This window comes from Hyperolius riggenbachi, chromosome 9, assembly GCF_040937935.1.
Source record: "Hyperolius riggenbachi isolate aHypRig1 chromosome 9, aHypRig1.pri, whole genome shotgun sequence".
NCBI classification, from domain to species: domain Eukaryota; kingdom Metazoa; phylum Chordata; class Amphibia; order Anura; family Hyperoliidae; genus Hyperolius; species Hyperolius riggenbachi.
This window is the reverse complement of record NC_090654.1, coordinates 128,156,739-128,179,396: the sequence shown is the minus strand read 5'-3', so window position 1 is coordinate 128,179,396 and position 22,658 is coordinate 128,156,739. Positions and strand designations below refer to the sequence as shown.

At 45.7% G+C, this 22,658-nt stretch overlaps 1 protein-coding gene across 1 annotated transcript in view; it reads right to left on the bottom strand.

Annotated features, from left to right (window-relative positions):
• INSRR (insulin receptor related receptor) overlaps positions 1 to 22,658 on the bottom strand; it is a 212,371-nt gene that overhangs the window by 153,888 nt on the left and 35,825 nt on the right. The window contains exon 2 of the mRNA XM_068253492.1: positions 13,772 to 14,314. Within this exon, the coding sequence (XP_068109593.1) occupies positions 13,772 to 14,314 (543 nt within the window). The remainder of the gene's footprint in view (positions 1 to 13,771; positions 14,315 to 22,658) is intronic.

The following is a 22,658-nucleotide window of genomic DNA, read 5'->3' as shown; positions in this document are numbered from 1 at the left end:
GGGTATACGAATTTTCCTAAGAAATATGTATAAAAACAGCATGCTTAATTGATATCTGATTGTCATCAATCCAGACCAAGAAACATACAGAGCAATCCAATATATAACCAAACATGAGTGAAAACCTGCCTGCTCACCTCCAGGCGTCACCCAAAAGTCACTATTAAATGTGATCCAAAATAGTCCTCAAAAATATGTGCCATTTGCCCGCTCACCTTCGGGCATACATACAAACAGTCAGAAGTGACCACATATAGAGTGAAGGGGGAATGATCACACCAAACCACATCAAACCACACAGGGCGTACAGAGGAGGTGGGACTTAGAACACAGGAGAAATACTCAAGCATGTCCTCACAATTTTGGGAAGTGATGGCTCGTGCCTTCTTCCGGGCACTGTACTTTGGTCCAGGTCCGCACGAAATCACAGCAACACCACCTCGCAAAGACCTGCCAGTGCCAGGTGGCCTTCCTCTGGGTCTTCCTCTACCTCTTCCTCTACCTGGTTTGTCCATTTTGTCCATCTCGGGGGGAAGCTAGGTATATGCAGTGAGGTGAGTTCACTCAACTCAAAGGTAGCTATATATGCAGTGAAGTGAGTTCACTCAACCCAAAGGTAGTTATATATGCAGTAAGGTGAGTTCACTGAACACAAAAGGTAGCTATGTGCAGTGAGGTGAGTTCACTCAACCCAAAGGTCGTTATATATATGCAGTGAGGTGAGTTCACTCAACCCAAAGGTAGTTATATATGCAGTGAGGTGAGTTCACTCAACCCAAAGGTAGTTATATATGCAGTGAGGTGAGTTCACTGAACACAACGGTTAGTTAGAAGCAGTCAGCTGAGTTCACTCAACACAAACGTAGTTATATGCAGTGAGGTGAGTTCACTCAACCCAAAGGTAGTTATATATGCAGTGAGGTGAGTTCACTGAACACAACAGGTAGCTATGTGCAGTGAGGTGAGTTCACTCAACCTAAAGGAGTTATATATATGCAGTGAGGTGAGTTCACTGAACACAAAAGGTAGCTATGTGCAGTGAGGTGAGTTCACTCAACCCAAAGGTAGTTATATATGCAGTGAGGGGAGTTCACTCAACCCAAAGGTAGTTATATATGCAGTAAGGTGAGTTCACTGAACACAACAGGTAGTTAGATGCAGTCAGCGGAGTTCACTCAACACAAAGGTAGTTATATGCAGTTAGGTGAGTTCACTCTACAGAAAAGGTAGATATGCAGTGAGGTGAGTTCACTCAACTTAAAAGGTAGTTATATGCAGTGAGGCAAGTTCACTCAACACAAAAGGTAGTTATGTGCAGCGAGGTGGGTTCACTCAACACAAACATAGGTGTATGCAGTGATGAGGTGGGTTAACTAAACACAACAGGTACTAGTAGTAGGTAAATGCAGTACTGGGTAGGTAGTACAATGTGCAGCTCCCTGTCACACACACAGGTGTCACTGAATGTGCTGCTGAATGCTGGTGGGCTGCTGGCAGTGGGACACACACATTATGAATTAGCAATGCTGTCTAAGCAACACAAGTGTCTCACACACACAGGTAGTAGTCACTGAATGTGCTGCTGCTGCTGCTGGCAGTGGGACACACAGTATGAATTAGCAATGCTGTCTAAAAAACACAAGTGTCAGTTTCAAACACAGAAAAAAAAATTGATCACACGCGCAGGATGAGCTCTGAAAAGAGCTTTTCTGGGGTGCTATTATAGCAATAAGATTCAGCTGAGCAAGCTAAGAAGGCAAGAGCCTGACTAATCTGTCCCTAGGAGAACAAGTCTGCAGCAGCTGTCCCTATTCTGTCTCTAGCAGGCACACGAGTGAGGCTAATGGCTGCCGGAGCCTGCCTTATATAAGGGGGGTTGGGGCTCCAGGGCTTAGTATAGCCGGATTGGCTACAATGCGCCTGCTGACTGTGATGCAGAGGGTCAAAGTTGACCCTCATAGAGCATTATGGGGCGTATCGAACTTCCGGCAAAGTTCACCTTCGCCGGCGAAGGCGTACCACCCGATGTTCGCCTGGAACCGTTTGCCGGCGAACCGTTCGGCCCATCTCTAACAGGGGGTCCCATGAACTGAAATTGATGTAATGTGGCCACTGGAAGGACCACTATAAACAGAGCAATCACAGCATTCCCACCCGTAGGCCTCGTTCACATTGCATTCCGTTCATATTGGGCTTTTTTTGAAGCAATATTTTTTTTTTTTAATCTCTGGCGCTTGGGTAAGCGCTTTTCCCGAGCGTTTTTTTTTTATTCACTCCCTGACGCAAGTCAGGAAGTGAACTCTGGCCTGGACAAGAATAAATACAATATATTTATTCTTAAAAACACAATCGCTGCACAAAGCGATTTTGTGAGCGTTTACGTTTTTTCCATTGAGTCAAAATCGCCCCAAAAATGGTACAGGCACCACTTTGCTGCACGCACAGCGCACAAACCGACCTGATATGAACCTTCTCAGAGATTCACTGCACAAGCGTTTTGTGGGTGATTTTAAAAACCGCCTGTGCCGGAAAAAAAAGGCAGAAAACGCCCCAGCGTGAACGAGCCCTTAAACTCCATTCTAGCTGTTGCAATTCTGCATTAATTATTTCCTTTACCTATGAAAAGCCAACCCATTAAGGATGGAAACAAGCCCCATACTGACAACCAAAAGATAAGTATCCAAAGACCTTCCAGAGGAAAGAAGACAACAGGGACACTGCAAGCCCAATATAGTGTAGTAAATTGTGTGTACTGGGCTAAGATATATCCCCACATGTTGTAACAACTACTGCTACCACATGTGGGGAAAGCCCATACCCTCTTTGGTCCAGGGGTATGAAAAAATGTTCATCCAGTCTCCAAAAAAACTTCGATGACTTGTACATTATCCTAACCACAACTTTTGACCTCCCATTTGAGGCAGATGAACAATTTTAAACACAAGAGTATCCTAAAAAGGCTAAAATAACTAAAACTACTCACTGACAGAGGAAATGGTCAGTAGTACTCAAAACATGTTGTGCATGCGCGAAGTATGCAATCAATATTGATGCATGACAGTTTTCTTAGAGGCAAGCCTTAACTTGTAAATGACAAAAAAAAATTCTGATTAACTTAACCAGTCAGCATCTTACATTCATTGTGGTGGCTAATCGAAGGGTTTTTTTTCCCCACTCCATTGGGGATGGAGCTCTTGTGCACAGTCCTCTCTCTAAATGCCATCCTCTGAGCAGCTCAAATCTGTTCCTATTGACATCTTTACAATGACTGACTGACCGCATAATGATAACAAAAGCAAGGATAGTCAGAAAGCTTTGAACAATCATTGACTTTGCGGTCATTGTGTGGCCAGAAAGGTTGTTTTCCTCAAAAAAAGATCCATCCTTTAAAGGGAACCTGAAGTGAGAATTATATGGAGTCTGCCATATTTATTACCTTTTAAAACAATACCAGTTGACGGGCTACCCTGCCGATCCTCTGTCCCTAATACCTTTAGCCACAGAACCTGGACAAGCATGCAACAGATCAGGTGTTTGACATTTTTGTCCAATCTGACAAGATAACTTTATGCTTGTTCATAAATATAAGGGAAGACACAGAGAGCCCAGTATAGTGTAGTATGTACTGTGAATTGGGTATGAAAGGTAAGTATAGATAGGTTACACTTACAAACATGGGTTACTGTCCAGGTAACCACTATGAAGGCAGGTGAGGAGATTAGACCTGTCCCCACTCAGGATTAAGAAGTCGCTCTCTGTAGATCGGGAAAAGGAGAAATTCCCCTCCCCCAGGGGTTGAACAGCAGCAATGGTAGTACAGAGGCGCCAAGAGAGTAAAAACAGTATTTCTTTAAAATAAATAAAATGAAGTAGGTAGCGGTGGACTTACCCCTCCAAAGCAGACACCCATATGCAGTTTCAGGCAAAAAACTTTACTTACATACTCCGAACAAGGTGCAATGCGTTTCGCGGGTATATCCCACTTCCTCAGGAAATAAATAGGAGCATATAACCAATGTGGTCCGGTATGTAGCCTGGCGCCTCTGTCGGGGGCGCCAGGCTACGTACCGGACCACATTGGTTATATGCTCCTATTTATTGCCTGAGGAAGTTGGATATACCCGCGAAACGCATTGCACCATGTTTGGAGTATGTAAATAAATTGTTATTTGCCTGAAACGTCATTTTTGTGTCTGCTTTGGAGGGGTAAGTCCACTGCTACCTACTTCATTTTAAAGAAATACTGTTTTTACTCTTTACTACCTCTGTACTACCATTCATGCTTGTTCCTGGTGTGATTCAGACACTATTGCAGCCAAATAGTTCAGCAGGGCTGCCAAGAAACTGGCATTGTTTAAGGAGGAAATAAATAGGGCAGCCTCTATTTACCCCTTGCTTCACGTTCCCTTTAAGGCATACATGTCAAACTTTTGGCCCACAGGCCAAATCTGCCCCTCATAGCCATCAAATTTGGCCCCAAAGTGTTTTACCCACTTTGCATAATGTAGACCACCAGGGATGCTATACTGGAGGAAAAGCACTAGATCACCAGGGAAGCCAATGCCATATAGGTGAGGAAGGGGGAAAGCACTAGACACCGGGGATCTGTATAGGCAAGGGAGGGTGGTCACTAGACAGCCGGGAACTGTGTAGGGGAGGGAAGAGGTATTAGACACCAGGGTATTGTATAGAGGAGGGAGGACGGTTACTAGACATCAGGGAACTTTATAAGGTAAGGAGGTGGCTGCTAGACATTAAGGTTGGCGAACTACTTGGTCTCGGTGTTAAATTTCGGCCCACTTTGTATTTCAGTTCGACACGCCTGCTTTAAGGTAAGAGCTATACAAATGCTAATAACTAGTACAAGAAGAATACAGTAATAGGAACTGCTGCAATTTGCTCCAATTAAAACAAATCTTATTTGTTTCAATAAAAGGCTTAATAGTGATATAGGTCAGGATCAGGTTAAGGATCCTTACTAACCTAAAGTAACTGTAGTGTTACAATTAAAGCGACATTGATTACCTTAATTAAGTCCTCTAGGCCTTTCTAATGATGTACATTAAAATGATGTAATAAAAAGGTTAATAGGAATTATTCAGGAGAGTAGCTAGGTAGCATAATGCATGCAGCAAAACACCTATAAAAACAACATGCAATGCCAAGCCTTCACAAATATAGTGGCAACAGTTTGCACAAGAATCCTGGGGCGTAGCTAAAAATTATGAATCCTTAAAATTGATAAACTGTTACGATTTTTTTCTTAGAACTATCAAGGTTCAAATATACATTTGATCAAAAGCACCATGAAAATGTTTACAGTATATACAGTATTCTGAGATGGCCGTTCTATGTACAACAGTATTTGAGTGTTCGCTTTCACTTATGTCATTATGTAATTTAATTAGCAAATAGCACAGAGCAAAGTTTTGACTGGGCACCATACGAAAACTGTTATAAAAGGCATCTTTGTGCCTCTCCTCCTTGCACAAATTTGAGGTATCCTGATGGGCCACACAAGTATCAGATAGCCCCAGGTATACTGCATTGTAGATATCCACAAGTAGTGCTGCCCCCCCCCCCCCCCGTATATTTAGCCCAAAATGAATGCCCAGGAATAGCCCCATCAGTATAGGTAGCTACATGCTCTCCATGTAGGTAGCCATAAGTTACCCCCTAGTATAGGTAGTCAGGGATACCCCTCCTCACTATATATAGCCAAAGGGCCCTCGGTGAAGGAAGCCAGAAGAACCACCCCCCTGGTATAGGTAGCCAGAGTCCCCCCAATGTAAGATTGAAATAGCAAGCCCTATTAAAAAAAAAAGGTAGCCAGTAGGACCACCCCCCCCCCACACTTCCCAGGATAGCTAGTCAGAGGTAGCACCCCCTGTATAGGTAGGCAGAAGGATCCCCCAGTCAAGGTAAGCAGAAGGATCCCTTAGTATAGGTAGCCCCAGAAAGAAAAAACACCCGTCCACTATTAGAAGTCAGAGGGCCCCATAGTATACAGTAGATAGGCAGGAGAAACTCAGTCTATATATGTAGCCTGTAGTAGCCCCGCCAGTATAGACAAACCCAGAAGAACCCCCAGTATAGGTTAGAAGAGGGAACACCCAGTATAGGTTAGGAAAGGGAACCCCCAGTATAGGTAGCTAGAAGAACCCCCTATATAGGTAGTCTAGTCAGAAGACACCCAGTATAGTTAAGCCGAGGGAGTCCCCAATAAAAGTAGCCAGATGTAAACCCCCCCCCCACCCCATACAACCACCCCATACAATCATCTTTACCAGGCATCCTCATCTCTATGATTAGAGCGCCCTCTCTCATCACTTAATATGAAGAAATGGGTGCTGTAGCCATAGAGACTGGGATGCCTGGAGACTGTTCATCACTGGTGAGATGCGAGACACTTCTCTTATGCATCGCTGTCACTACTTTGACAAAGGGGGGGGGGGGATCTACAGACCCCCCATATTGCTGCAGGCCACGCACACGGAACCCTGTGACTACATGTCCCCTAGCAGCCACTATGGCGATCCCTACACCACTGAGTGGTAGAAAATGTAATGTTATAGTGAAAATCGAATTGCAGTTTAAAAATAAGTCACATAAAATTCTATCCATTAATATTCATAGAGAAAAAAAAATTAACAACAATGATATTGCTTCATATTTTTGCAGACGGCAGCATGCATGAGGCCTGATAACCAGGTGGATGAGAATGGAGTGTTTTCCTTGCAGATGATGCCAAATATTTACAGTAAATAGAGCAGCCAGCATGCGGCACACGTTCCTGTGTTTTACCTGCTGCCTTGAGGGCACAATCAGATCAAGTTACACCAACCTCCCTGGCCACAGCCACCACGCAGTACCCTGTAACCCTTTCCTGTCATCATACTGATGTGCCTGAAAAACTGGATTTGTGCGCAAACATTCCTATCAAAGAAGATAGAACTATACAGGTGTGACTCATACATACCACTGACAGGCCAAAGAAGCAACCTATAAGCTGTTCTTAGTCTATGTCAGGAATAAATAACAATACTGCGGGCAATTCAAACTTTACACCAGTTTAAACTATTTCTCATAGTTCCTAATGCTTTCAATAAGCGCGTTTCACGTGCTCTATTTATTGGATTGCATAGATCAATTCAATATGTGTGCTATAAGTACATGCATAAACTATCAGACACGTCCCTGCAGAACCCCACGCCACAGTGAAGCCTGCAGAACCTCAGGCCGCGGTGAAGCCTGCAGAACCCCAGGCCGCGGTGAAGCCTGCAGAACCCCAGGCCGCGGTGAAGCCTGCAGAACCCCAGGCCGCGGTGAAGCCTGCAGAACCCCAGGCCGCGGTGAAGCCTGCAGAACCCCAGGCCGCGGTGAAGCCTGCAGAACCCCAGGCCGCGGTGAAGCCTGCAGAACCCCAGGCCGCGGTGAAGCCTGCAGAACCCCAGGCCGCGGTGAAGCCTGCAGAACCCCAGGCCGCGGTGAAGCCTGCAGAACCCCAGGCCGCGGTGAAGCCTGCAGAACCCCAGGCCGCAGCGAAGCCTGCAGAACCCCAGGCCGCAGCGAAGCCTGCAGAACCCCAGGCCGCGGCGAAGCCTGCAGAACCCCAGGCCACAGTAAAGCCTGCAGAACCCCAGGCCACAGTAAAGCCTGCAGAACCCCAGGCCGCAGTGAAGCCTGCAGAATCCCAGGCCACGGTGAAGCCTGCAGAACCCCAGGCCACGGTGAAGCCTGCAGAACCCCAGGCCACGGTGAAGCCTGCAGAACACACAGTGAAGCTTGCAGAACACACAATGAAGCTGTGCACAACATCAGACCACAGTGAACTTTTGTGGAGTGCCAGATATTAATGAAACAAATAATCCAAATCATAATCCTAGTAGAGATGGCCTGAACGGTTCAACCGCAAAACAATTCGCGCGAACATCGCTGGTTCGCAGTGAACCGTGAACTATATGCGAGTTCGACCTGCCCCCTATACTACATCATTAGGCTCAACTTTGACCCTCTATATAACAGTCACCAGACCCAGCCATAGGGCAGCCATAAGGCAGCCGCGTCAGCTATTTAAAGAAGGGCGAGGTTGCTGAAGACTGCAGAGACATAGGGAAAGCTTAGTAAGGCTCTTGTTAGGCTTGTTAGCTTGCTCCTTGCTGACACTTATTGCTAAAAAGCACCCCCACAACAGCTCTTTTGAGAACTAATGTTCTTGTGATCTATTTTTTTTTTTTTTTGTGGCCCACTGACACTTGCATATACACCCGTCAGTCAGTCATAGCTGGCCCTTGGTAATTCCTACTGTGCCACTGCCAGGCCCAGCACATTCAGTGCCTACCTTTTCACTGCACGCGTGTGACAGCTGCACATTTGTAATACCAGTCACTGCATACCTGTTCAGGGTACCTGTGTGTGACAGGCAGCTGCAGATTGTATTGATACCAGTCACTGCATACCTGTTCAGTGCACCTGTGTGACAGCACACAGTGTTATATTATATACCAGTCACTGCATACCTGTTCATGGTACCTGTGTGTGTGTGAGACAGATGCACATTTGTAATACTAGTCACTGCATACCTGTTCACGGTACCTGTGTGTGACAGTTGCACATTGTATTGATACCAGTCACTGCATACCTGTTCACTGCACCTGTGTGACCACACAATGTTTTATATTCCAGTCCGTGCATACCTGTTAACTGCACCTGTGTGACAGCTGCACATTGTATTGTAATACCAGTCACTGCATACCGTTCACTGCACCTGTGTGACTGCACATTGTATTAGTCAAGTCAGTGCATACCTTTCACCTCATATTCCCCCCCCCACCCCCCCGATATGGGACAAAACAGGCAGAGGCAGACCCAGAGGCAGGCCACCCGGCAGGTCTGTTCGAGGTCGTGCTGACATGATTTCGCGCAGCCCTGGACCAAAGTACAGTGCTCAGAAGAAGGCACGTGCCATCAACTCCCAAGATTGTCAGGATGTAGTTGGCTATTTAACACAGAACACCTCATCTTCCGCAGCCACCAGCACTACTACAAGCACCACATCCGCTACATTTGACACTTCGCAGGAGTTATTTGGTGGGGAATTAACTGATTCACAGCCATTATTGTTACAACAAGATGAAGGCGCTAAGCAAGTTACACCACCTCATATGAATGAGTTAGGCAACACTATGGACTCAAGGTGTGAGGAGGACGACGATTAAGTACCTGCTGTTGGTGCAGTTTTGGAGGTGTCCGATATAAGCGAAGCTGGGGAGGATGACGATGATACTGCCATGGATGCCACGTGGGATCCTAATAGACAAGATGGGCAAGGGGATGATTCAGAGGGGGAGTCAGAGAAGAGTAGGAGGAGACGAGTTGCTGAAAGAAGCAAGGGGAGCTCGTCGTCAGAAACAGCTTATGGCAGGGTCCAGCTCCATGTATCGCCACCTATGGACAGCCAGCCAACATGCCCTTCAACGTCAACTACTGACGCCACCATAGTGCCATCACCCCAGGGCTCAGCGGTGTGGACATTTTTTTTGGGTGTCTGCCTCAGATGAAAGCAATGCCATCTGTTCTCTCGGCCACCAAAATTTGAGCCGTGGAAAGGCCAACACCCACGTAGGGACAACTGCCTTATGAAGGCACATGGAGAAAAAGCACAAACTGCAATGGGAAGACCACCTGAGGAAAAGCAGCATACAAAAGCAAAGCCACCCTCCTGCAGGTGCATTATCTTCAGCCACTTTCTCCCTTGCACCTTCACAGCCATCTGTCAGACTGCACGGGCTGGTACTTGATCGGGTCAATCACTCAGAGTCAGAAACTCGGTCTCGCTGCCGCTTTGCGCATAGATGCCCATGTGTGGATTCGCAATCTATGAACCGACTAGCCGAGAGGAGCGTCCTGACTCCAAAGGATTCACCACACACGTACAATTCAAAAGTTTGCCACCACATGTGAGTCAGCACATGGCTGTAAATATTTTAGCACACTGAACACTGTAAGTTAACCCTTAGCTGTATGCAGGGATCGGCGTCAGATCTGTTTATCTGTACCTGATTCAAGCATACAGGTTATAGATACAAGATACTCAAGGTAACGTTTTCGAAAGTAAGTACGATTGTGTATGTTCAGGAACAGGTCATAACCGTAAAATGATTTTTAAACATTTAATAACAAAAATGCATTACACACATTTACATACACTAATAAACATATACACACAAAGCTTAAAATAAAAGGGAATAATTGTGAAAGGTTTACTTAGCCGAAATGCAGTCTGTGTGGGGATATTTCCTTCTGGGAAAAGAAATGCAAAGTCCTTGGTTTCAGAATCATAGGCCTTTAGGAATATTTTGTAATCCAAGCAAATGTTACAGTTCCAAGATGGCTGCTAACCACATGGTCCTCTGGTTAGCAGCAGCAGGCTCTCGTGAAGATGGAATTTGGAGGACTGAAGTCCGCCTGCTGGCAATGTGCTTTTGATGAAGCTGGTTTGGGGGTGTGGCAATGCCTGCCCCCTCTGAATTACCCACCAATGACAGTCCACCTCCTCCTAGGAGGATTTTGAGCTTAAATTGTAAAACACTGTAACTCAAACTATACAGGTCATATTTAGGTGGATAGCAGAGTCATAATTGTCAGAAAATAGCGATTAATATGACATCTTGCTTGAGTGCATTAGGCTGTCCTGCCCCCGAGAAGGATCGTACACCAATAACCGGACGGGTTATGGTTATGATTTTTATATCAGCACATTGGACAGATTTTAATGAACAAGACTATATTAATTTCATAGCTGTGCTATATACGGTTTTCATTTAACAGACCAAAATCAAAAACCATATGCATTTAAACCTATTCTCCAGCGGTGCCTCTGTCTCAAGTTGGCAGTGGACCCCTAGGGAGCTAGCTTCCCCTGGATGAAAGGACCTGTTGGTGCTCAATTAGCAGCTGAGTGTGACCAGATAGAACACCCTTTCACATATTACACCAGGCTTGGTCTGGTCTGGTCTGCAAAGCAAGGTCAGGGCAGGTACATTACTTATATGGCACATTTGAGTCCTTCCTTGGATGTGTGGTGGTAGCCGTTTCTCAGGCTCCCACTCCGGAATCGAACCCCGATTCCCTGGCCATTACCTGTTGTCACCATGGTACTGAGAAAGTAATATGGAGAGTTTATCAGTCACACAGTTGAATGAATGGCAGACTTTCCCTCCATGAAAGATTCTCATTAAAGGCACTCGTTAAAGCAGCCAGCAGAAAAAGTAACTTGAAGAGACTCTGTAACTTCAAAAAGATCCCCTGGGGGGTACTCACCTCGGGTGGGGGAAGCCTCTGGATCCTAATGAGGCTTCCCACGCCGTCCTCCATCCCACGGGGGTCTCTCTGCAGCCCTCTGAACAGCCGGCGACATGCCCGACTGTAATTTCAATATTTACCTTTGCTGGCTCCAGCGGGGGCGCTGTGGCTGCTTTCGGCTCGGAAATAGACGGTAATACCCGATCTCCGTCGGGTCTGCTCTACTGCGCAGGCGCCAGAGACTTGCGCCTGCGCAGTACAGCGGACCCGACGGTGATCGGGTATTTCCGCCTACTTCGGAGCCGACAGCCGTCAGAGCGCCTGCGCAGGAGCCAGGAAGGTAAATATTACGTCACGGCTGTACGGAGGGCTGCCACGAGAACCCCGAGGGACGGAGGACGGTGTGGGAAGCCTCATTAGGATCCTGAGGCTTCCCCCACCCGAGGCGAGTACCCCCCCAGGGGGACGTTTTGCCGTTACATTTCCTCTTTAAAAAAAAAAAAAATAGATGTAAGCTTTAACAATGGTAGAAAAAGAACCATCGAAAGTTGATAAGGCAGTCAGACATTACCTGATATCACTGAGGAAGAGCAATCTGGCCATGGACCATGGTGTGCACCAGTCCGTGCTACACAAACAGCTGTTTGCGGTGCGTTACACAGTGAGTTTGGTCTTTCAGTGTGAAGCAGTACACTAATTAAACTACCTGATTAATGTATACGCATGCAAGATGTTTTAAAGCACTTTAGGCCTCCAATTTAGGAATAAAATGTGATTTCTGGTCTTAAACCCTGCTGTGCGTAAAATCCGGATTTTTCCCTGGGACTTTTGGCGTGTATCCCACTCTGCCATGCCCCCCTCCAGGTCCTTTTCCAATCACTTTTGTGGCCAGCATAAATGTTTGTAATTTTCAAAGTTCGCTTCCCCATTGAAGTCTATTGCCAGTTCGCACGAACCCAAACTTTTTCAGACGATTGCATTTGAGGTTCGCGAACCTAAATCAGAGGTTCGAGCCATCTGTAAATCCTAGTGATCCATAAAGTGCCAAAATTATTGAAGCTCTGTTGAGTGTCAAAGCTTGAATACAGTACAGTTGTTGAGAATAATACAAATTGTAATGCTATGCCATTTATAATATTGTTGTAGTAGTTGTTGAAGCCAATTAAGTTAAACTCAAGTCCTTTGTGATACACCTCGCATTCCCATAATTCTTCCGTCCCTTGCAAGTAAGGCAAATGGAAAAAACTTCTAAACTTACAGGTTCAGTCTCCCCACACTGTTACTTCAGTGTATATAACAGCAGAGGGAAGGCGTTAGCAGAAATGTTGGGTACTACAGCTGCAGATCTGGCAATTCTATGGTAGAATTTCAACAGGGTCCAGATGGCTGGATTAGGAAGCAAAGGCATAACTACAGGGGAAGAAGCCTCTGCAATCACATGAAGCCAGGGCTATGGGGACCTTAAAGGGATACTTAAGCCAATGTTTACATTTTTTTTTTGATTGTTTTACTCACCTGGGGCTTCCACCAGCCCCCTGCAGCTGCCCCAAGCCCTCAGAGTCACTCACAGATCCTCCTGTCCCCCGTCGCCAGCTAGTTTTGTTTCTCCAACAGGCCCAGCCATGAGTAGCCTTCTTTGCGCTCCCGTCCGCAATAGCTTCCTGCAAAGGACGCAATTGCGGGCGGGAACACTAAGAAGTAGACGTGTGGCCAGGCCTGCACCAGCGCAGTAAGCAGTCGGCAAAAGCATTCAATGCGTAAAAATATTCACATCTATTCGCCAGTGAACTGAGCGGCTATTAAATATTCAATGTGGAAAGAAATTTGCGTTCATCAGCCAGTATACTGCACACACACTGCTATTATTCAATGTGAAAAATCTGTTCATATGCGTAAAAACATTCTGAAAATAGCGTAAATTAAGCTAACATGTATAATTACGGTTAGTGATTACATTTACATGCAAATTTTTTTATACCTAATCTGCAAATTTCACATTACGATGCACAATTACACATAGGCATAATTTCTGCCCACCACTAGACAAGTGTGATTAGACTGATGCAGCAGTAGTTATACTGCAATGGTGGGGCCATTTTCACATACTAAAATGTTTCCTAGCTGGTTGGCACCTTTGTCAGTATTAGAATAAGTGTACCTCTGAAGTCCTAACCCTTATGCATATAATATTTTCTGATGAAAACAGAGGAAGCTTCATCCACACCTGCACATAAAGGCCATTAAGCTAAATGAGAATCTCCTTTCCCGTGACATAAGCTCATCCTACATCACCTCAGAACTTGCCTGCTTCCTAAAACAAAAGATACAATAGTCTAGGAATGTTGTAATCACAGATACGCTGTAGTATAAAGACAGTCTAAAAGAGGTAGTTGTGCCATACATAGTAGACATTTGTGGAAAGACCTGCTGTAATCATTACATGATGTTTAATGAAAAGAATGGTTACCTTTCTGGCAGTGACGAGAGGTCCAGCAGCGTGGTTCTTCCACACCATTCACGACTGTCTTCACACAAGAGGAATCCAGAATCCCAGGACATACATCAGCACACTCCTCTACTGGCTTGTTGCCTACAAAATAATGGTTTTCTACATTATTGGATAACAGCGACCAGTCTATGGTGGAAATATGGCAGAGCTCCTGATTGCGCTCAATGCGGACTGCCCCTCGTAATATGTTGGTCAGGCTGTAAAGTCCTATTTCCCTTAAATGTGGCATTTCAAAAATCACCAGTGAATACTGGAAAAAGAGGTCTGTACCACGGATGATGGACAGGTTGGGGAAAAGTTCTTGTAGGCTCTCCAAACCATAGACTCGGAAGAGAAGAAGGTACTCTGTAATCATTGTCAAACGAGGAAAGCTTAGGCCTCGGAAGTCTTCTGGTTTAGTTCCAAACATAAGCAGTATCTGAAGATTGCCCTGGATAATAGTGCAGTTCTCAAGCCTTTGAAGCTGGGAGACATCGTTTCGGATATCCATGCTGCCACAAACTACAGAAAGAGAAAAAAAAAGGTCAGATAAATTCTTGTAGGATACTATTCCATGAACAGATAACCCAACATAACATTTTTAGAAGGTGACTAAATACCAATACAGTACCTGGGAATTCTAAAGAGAGTCTGCTGTATTTTTGTTACAATACTGCCTTACCACACCAACATGATTTAATATACAGTATATTTTAAACAAACTCTTTGCAATTTCAAACAACACCCTTTTTCTCAGGGTGGGATTGGGGTTTGTCAACAGATTGGTTCGCTTTGTGTGTTAGAACTTGCTTCTTTTTCAACAGAGAAAGAGCTGTATGAATACATTCTAAAAGCACATTTAAACCATCAGGAGTATAAGAAAAGGCCGTTTACAGCGATCTTTAACTGTTGAATTTTAAAAATGCAGCTGCAGTAATCCAACAAGTAAAAGATAACCAAGCATTCATAAACTAACCTCTGACTAGGTCTAACTGCTTGGACTTTTGGTGACTATATCACAATGTGGAATTTAGAAAATTTAAAGAGACACTTTTATTTATTTATTTATTGTATTTATAAAGTGCCAACATACAGGATCTTCTCAAAAAATTAGCATATTGTGATAAAGTTCATTATTTTCTGTAATGTACTGATAAACATTAGACTTTCATATATTTTACATTCAAATACACACAACTGAAGTAGTTCAAGTCTTTTATTGTTTTAATATTGATGATTTTGGTATACAGCTCATGAAAACCCAAATTTCCTATCTCAAAAAATTAGCATATTTCATCCGACCAATAAAAGAAAAGTGTTTTTAAAACAAAAAAAGTCAACCTTCAAATAATAATGTTCAGTTATGCACTCAATACTTGGTCGGGAATCCTTTTGCAGAAATGACTGCTTCATTGCGGCGTGGCATGGAGGCAATCAGCCTGTGGCACTGCTCAGGTGTTATGGAGGCCCAGGATGCTTTGATAGAGGCCTTAAGCTCATCCAGAGTGTTGGGTCTTGCGTCTCTCAACTTTCTGTTCACAATATCCCACAGATTCTCTATGGGGTTCAGGTCAGGATAGTTGGCAGGCCAATTGAGCACAGTAATACCATGGTCAGTAAACCATTTACCAGTGGTTTTGGCACTGTGAGCAGGTGCCAGGTCATGCTGAAAAATGAAATCTTCATCTCCATAAAGCTTTTCAGCAGATGGAAGCATGAACCTACTTTTGAACCAGAAACAGCGGGAGAAGCGCCTGACCTGGGCTACAGAGAAGCTGCACTGGACTGTTGCTCAGTGGTCCAAAGTACTTTTTTCGGATGAAAGCAACTTTTACATGTCATTCGGAAATCAAGGTGCCAGAGTCTGGAGGAAGACTGGGGAGAGGGAATTGCCAAAATGCCTGAAGCCCAGTGTCAAGTACCCACAGTCAGTGATGGTCTGAAAAACTTTATGGAAATGAAGATTTCATTTTTCAGCACGACCTGGCACCTGCTCACAGTGCCAAAACCACTGGTAAATGGTTTACTGACCATGGTATTATTGTGCTCAATTGGCCTGCCAACTCTCCTGACCTGAACCCCATAGAGAATCTGCGGGATATTGTGAAGAGAAAGTTAAGAGACGCAAGACCCAACACTCTGGATGAGCTTAAGGCCGCTATCGAAGCATCCTGGGCCTCCATAACACCTGAGCAGTGCCACAGGCTGATTGCCTCCATGCCACGCTGCATTGAAGCAGTCATTTCTGCAAAAGGATTCCAGACCAAGTATTGAGTGCATAACTGAACATAATTATTTGAAGGTTGACTTTTTTTGTTTTAAAAACACTTTTCTTGTATTGGTCGGATGAGATATGCTAATTTTTTGAGATAGGAAATTTGGGTTTTCATGAGCTGTATGCCAAAATCATCAATATTAAAACAATAAAAGGCTTGAACTACTTCAGTTGTGTGTATTTGAATGTAAAATATATGAAAGTCTAATGTTTATCAGTACATTACAGAAAATAATGAACTTTATCACAATATGCTAATTTTTTGAGAAGATCCTGTATTACGCAGAGCAGTGTAGTACGGATAATTACTAGAAGATTAGTAGCAAAGAAAATATTCTCATATTTTTTATTCTCAGTTATATAGTGTTTTTTATAACATTGCATCATTCTGTAATATTTGCAGTTCACACACTACTCAGCATTCTAAATGTTTTTACAGAGCAGTCTTGTGAACTATTGACCTGTCCTCTGGAGAGAAAAAGAAAATACAGTGACTGTGCAATGATCCGCTCAGCTGGCTGCACAGGCAGACAGCTGTTTGACCATTCCTCAAGTCTGTGGGCTGCAGGTCTCTGGAAGATAGACCTGTCTTCACTTTGCAAGTTTCAGACCTGCTCTGCTGCTGAGGAATTTGCATTCATTTGTCATGCAAATTATCTAGCCACCTCCTTTGAAGGCTTGCAGCATAAATACCATCTGATCCCACAATCCTTTGCTGGTCATGATGGTTTGTTAACACACTCCTGGAGTGTCAGCCTTGCTACTGTTTGCTAAAGATTATCTTAGAGTATTCCTGGGGACTGCACTAGGCATCCCATTAGTGCAGTCAGATTGTATTATCTGTATTGCCTGTCTTGTCTTTGCGATTGCACTGTCGCCAGCGGTTGGCGATGGTGAAGTGTTTGGTCCAGTACCTGGATCACACTTGCCCTAGCGGTAGTGGCAGTGGATCTCTCTAGTCTATGTCTTGGAGTTTTACCGTAACTGCGGGTGCTACTGGTTACTCCTGTCTGTCTTGCCGTGTGGATCGCACTCGCTCTGGCGGAAAGAGCAGTGGATCCTGCTAGTTCTGTTTCTGTACTCAGATCACACTTGCTCTGGTGGAAAAGAGCAGTGGATCCTGCTAGCTCTGTTTCTGCACTTGGTTCACACTTGCTCTGGCAGAAAGAGCAGTGGGTCCTTTCTGTCCTATCCCTGAACCCGGATCGCACTCGCTCTGGCGGAAGAGCGGTGGATCTTATCTGACCTATTCCTGTTGATCGTTCGTCTGTCTGGAGCAAACGCTTGCGGTTGTCTGTGGTAAGGCAACCGTTTAGCAAGCGTTCCTGTTATTTTGTCTGTCATTGGTTAGTCAGGGTGGCGTGCTTGTCTCTGTTGCGCTTATGGTGCGGAGACCGCGCCATAAACGCGTTCACTGTTGCGAATGAGTGCAGTGTTCGCGTTTAGTTAGTGTTTGTTATTTTCTTCACCTTCTGATTGTTGTTTACTGTGCCTTTGCTACTCTCGTGGTCTGTTCTCTTCTGCCTTGTGTCACTTCTGGCAATCGTCTCTCTCCTGTGATTGCGTTACCACTTTGTCTCTGCAGATGTGTGTTCACCGTCGCCGGGTGGCTACTAGACAGTGGCGGACATACGGCCGTGCAAGTGCACAGGGGCCCCTCAAGCTCCATTTTTGAGGGGCCCATTAGGTATTGCAGGCGTTTTTTTTTTTGTTTTTTTTTTTAAGTTTTTTTTTATCCCCGGAGGGCCCGACTTATCATTCCCTCACCTCAGCGGGCCCCCCTCCTGTTATGCGCGGCGCCGAGCGGGAGATACAGCTATTAGTCTCCGGGCTGCAGCAAACACTAGAGCTCCAGCTGCCTGTCCACTCGTGTCTCCTCAGCAATACCGCTCTGCACTACTTCCTGATTCAGTGCGTGCAGAGCGGTATTGCTAAGGAGGAGACAGGAGTGGACAGGCGGCTGGAGCTCTAGTGTCTGCTGCAGCCTGGAGACTAATAGCTGTATCTCCCGCTCGGCGCCGCGCATAACAGGAGGGGGGCCCGCCGAGGGTGAGGGAGTGATCGGGCCCTCCTCCCAGCCTCGGCAAATATCCCCCCCCCCCCCCCCCCTACTGACCAGGTAATCTTATCTTTCACCCTCCCAGACCGACCAGCCCACCCCCCAGGTAATCCTACAGCCCGCCCCCCAGGTAATCCTACAGCCCGCCCCCCAGGTAATCCTACAGCCCGCCCCCCAGGTAATCCTACAGCTTCCCCCCCCCCCCCGGTAATCCTACAGCCCGCCCCCCAGGTAATCCTACAGCCCACCCCCAGGTAATCCTACAGCTTCCCCCCCCCCAGGTAATCCTACAGCCCCCCCCAAGTAATTCTACAGCCCCCCCCCAGGTAATCCTACAGCCCACCCAGACCCAGGTAATCCTATAGCCCACCCACCCAGACCCAGGTATTCCTACAGCCCACCCACACATCCAGACCCAGGTATTCCTATAGCCCACCCACCCAGACCCAGGTATTCCTACAGCCCACCCACCCAGACCCAGGTATTCCTATAGCCCACCCACCCACCCAGACCCAGGTATTCCTATAGCCCACCCACCCAGACCCAGGTAATCCTATAGCCCACCCACCCACCCAGACCCAGGTAATCCTATAGCCCACCCACTCACCCAGACCCAGGTAATCCTATAGCCCACCCACCCACTCAGACCCAGGTAATCCTATAGCCCACCCAGACCCAGGTAATCATCCACCCACCCAGACCCAGGTAATCCTCCATCCCACCCACCCAGACCCAGGTAATCCTACAGCCCACCCACCCAGACCCAGGTAATCCTACAGCCCACCCACCCAGATAATCCTACAGCCCACCCACCCACCCAGACCCAGGTAATCCTAGAGCCCACCCACCCACTCAGATCCAGGTAATCCTACAGCCCACCCACCCAGATCCAGGTAATCCTACAGCCCACCCATTCAGATCCAGGTAATCCTACAGCCCACCCACCCAGACCCAGGTAATCCTACAGAATTCAGATAATCCTACAGCCCACCCACCCAGATAATCCTACAGCCCACCCACCCAGATAATCCTACAGCCCACCCACCCAGATAATCCTACAGTCCACCCACCCAGACCCAGGTAACCCTACAGCCCACCCACTCAGACCCAGGTAATCCTACAACCCGCCCAGACCCAGGTAATCCTACAGCCCACCCACCCAGACCCAGGTAATCTTTCAGCCCACCCTCACCGGTAATCTTTTAGCTCACCCACCCTCATGGGTAATATTTTGCATCACAGGTTATCTTTTAGCTCACCCACCCTCACAGGTAATATTTTAGCCCACTCACCCTCACAGGTAATTTTATTAGCCCACACACCCACCTACCCTCCCGACCAGATAATCTTTTAGCTCACCCATCCTCTCGACCAGGTAATCGTTAAGCCCACCCACCCACCTGCAGCACTTTACAGAGTACATCGTTATGTCGCTCACTGTCCTTTAGAGGAGCTCACACTACTCCTACCATAGTCATAGTTGAATGTCTTATCATATTATTATGTATTTATATAGCTCTGAGATCTTCTGCAGCGTTTTACAGAGTACATAGTCACGACACTGACTGTGCTCAGAGGAGCTCACTATCTAATATCTTCTATATGTATAGTAAATAGCGCATAATTTTTTATTAGGAGACAGGGCTTTACTCAAAGTTCCCTGTTGATGTCAACTGCTGAATTAACTGCTGCTAAGTTCATGTACCCGTCATCGCACGTATGATTGCACGAATTTTCTGGGCATATCTGCCGACTTGATTGCACGTATTTTCTGGGCATATCTGCCGACATGATTGCACGTATTTTCTGGGCATATCTGCCAACATGATTGCACGTATTTTCTGGGCATATCTGCCGACATGATTGCACGTATTTTCTGGGCATATCTGCCGACATCATTGCACGTATTTTCTGGGCATATCTGCCGACATCATTGCACGTATTTTCTGGGCATATCTGCCGACATCATTGCACATATTTTCTGGGCATATCTGCCGACATCATTGCACGTATTTTCTGGGCATATCTGCCGACATCATTGCACGTATTTTCTGGGCATATCTGCCGACATGATTGAATGTATTTTCTGGGCATATCTGCCGACATGATTGAATGTATTTTCTGGGCAAATCTGCTCACATTATGTGTATTTTCTTGAGAAAACCTGCACAATTATGTGAATTTTCTGGGGAAAGGGTCACCAAAACTTGTGCCCACTGTCTTTGCGTTGCACTTTTCAAGGGAACCTGAGGTGAGAATAATATTGAGGCTGCCATATTTCTCTCCTTTTAAGCAATACCAGTTGCCTGGTTGCCGTGCTGGTCCTCTGCCTCTTATTCTTTCAACCATAGACCCTGAACAAGCATGCAGCAGGTCAGGGGTTTCTGACAATATTGTCAGAACTGAGAAGATTAAGCTGCATGCTTGTTGCTGGTGTAATTCAGTTTATTACTGCAGCCAAATAGATCAGCAGGGCCGCCAGGCAACTAGTATTGTTTAAAAGGAAATAAATATGGCATCCTCCATATCACTCTCACCCCGGGATCACTTTGAATTACAGTTAGCTCCGCCCTTATCCGGTTATTGCCACGCCCATTTTTTGCCGCGGCGCTACGTGCCGCAGGTTCTATCCACACCCATTTTTTGCCGCAGGTTATAGCCACACCCATTTTTTGCCGCGCGCCGCAGGTCAGAGGGGCCCACAATTGATATTTTGCACAGGAGCCCACTGCTGGCTGTGTCCGCCACTGATTGGGGAACACACATTTTATCTGTCTCTGTGCTCTCTCTCTTTAAGGGCTATCTTGCCCTGCTTTGCTGCCCCATTACGTACAATCATTATCTGACATCTGTGGCCTCTCTTTAAGGGCTATCTTGCCCTGCTTTGCTGCCCCATTACGTACAATCATTATCTGGCATCTGTGGCTGTGCAGAGGATCTGTTCCTCTGCACTCCACAGCTCCATCTGCCGGCAGGAATTCCCCTCTACTGGTGCATAGCACCATTGCTGGGTTCTCTCCGATTATACGCTTGTGGAGGATTTCCGCAGTGTTGGCGCGCATCCTGTGCGCTGACCACGGAAATAGTTACACAATCGTTACAGACTGACAATTGAGATAACAAGCTTCAGAAGACAGAGCTCTCTGCGACTTTGAAAGTCGTGGAGCTCAATGGCTTTTTTTGCATAGATAACTGGAGTTTCTTAACTCTTGCTGTTCTGGAAACCATATGAGACGTATGTCTCTGCTCCTAATGTTTTATTTTTCTTAGCTGTACTACACATACAAATCATATAATTTTTTTCTGCTTTAGTGTCTCTTTAAGGAACAACTCAAACCTGCAACTGTGTGCAAGTGTCTAAGATTTAGTTAGGAAGTTGGGATGGGAACTATTTTTTGGTGGATTAGGGAATAGGTTTGGGAGAGGCTATATGAAACCATATGGGCTGCTAGGTCACAGTGCTCAGTTGAATAATTCTGCATGTCAACTCCCTGTCCATACAATTCTATAGGCCTTTTCACAGTACTGTGTTGTAACAAATCAAGTTATTCTAACTTGATGCATGCAGGCTTTGTATGAATGTCTATATACAGTCTCCATTGCCATTCACACTCAGAACACGTGGGCTATGCTGACCATGTATAAGATGACAAAAGGTCATTTTATGGGCAGTTACTGTACTTGTTTTTCAGTACCGTAGAACAAACCTTGCCTCTCTGAAGAAATGCTACTAAGAGAAATCATCTTGTTTTAATAAGATTAGGCTGTGTTAAAGTTTTCCTTCCGCAGGTTTAGAGTAGTCAGATGGGACCTTTCGCCGTATGGTTGAAAGGTGGTGGCAGCATACCCATAAGATTGGGCGCAGTAAATTGTTGGTGTTTTCATATGTTCCCCCTTGCCTGCCTGCTTGCCAAATTCCATCTCCTCCACCACATCGATTCCATCCACGAGATTGGATGGTCTGTGGGCTGAAGCAGATTGGGCGGCACTAAGCAGTCTGGCCAGTAGGGGGGTGTGTGACAATCCCCTCTCTGAAAGAGTATTACATAGACGCACAGCGCCAAGTATTTATTATTCTTCGGACTGAAGACTGGACAGGGCATTTGTCTTCTAAACATGATGAAATCATTGCCAGTAATGATGTTTACAAATGGATACTGCAATAAAAGTTGGTCTTTTTGAAAACTTATTTGCAGCCTGTGGAATTTTCCAGCATGTTAATAGTTGGTATGAAAACAGACCTTTATCAGAAAGCTATGTGAATGATAACAAGATTGCTGTCAGGAATGTTCAATAGCCAGGCAATCGCAGAGTGTGCATTTTAAGTTGACTAAGGTAAGGTTAGGCTATTACCACAGATGTTTTCCCCTCTCTATGCAAGATGGGAGGAGGCGCTGTAATACAATATGTAGTGAGTGGATGAAAGTAATAGGTCTTACCTTGTGATAGGAGGTTAAGATTTGTATTGTTAGACCCCAACAATGCATTTCACAGGACCTGCCTGCTTCCTGAGGTCAATACGAGACAGTGTC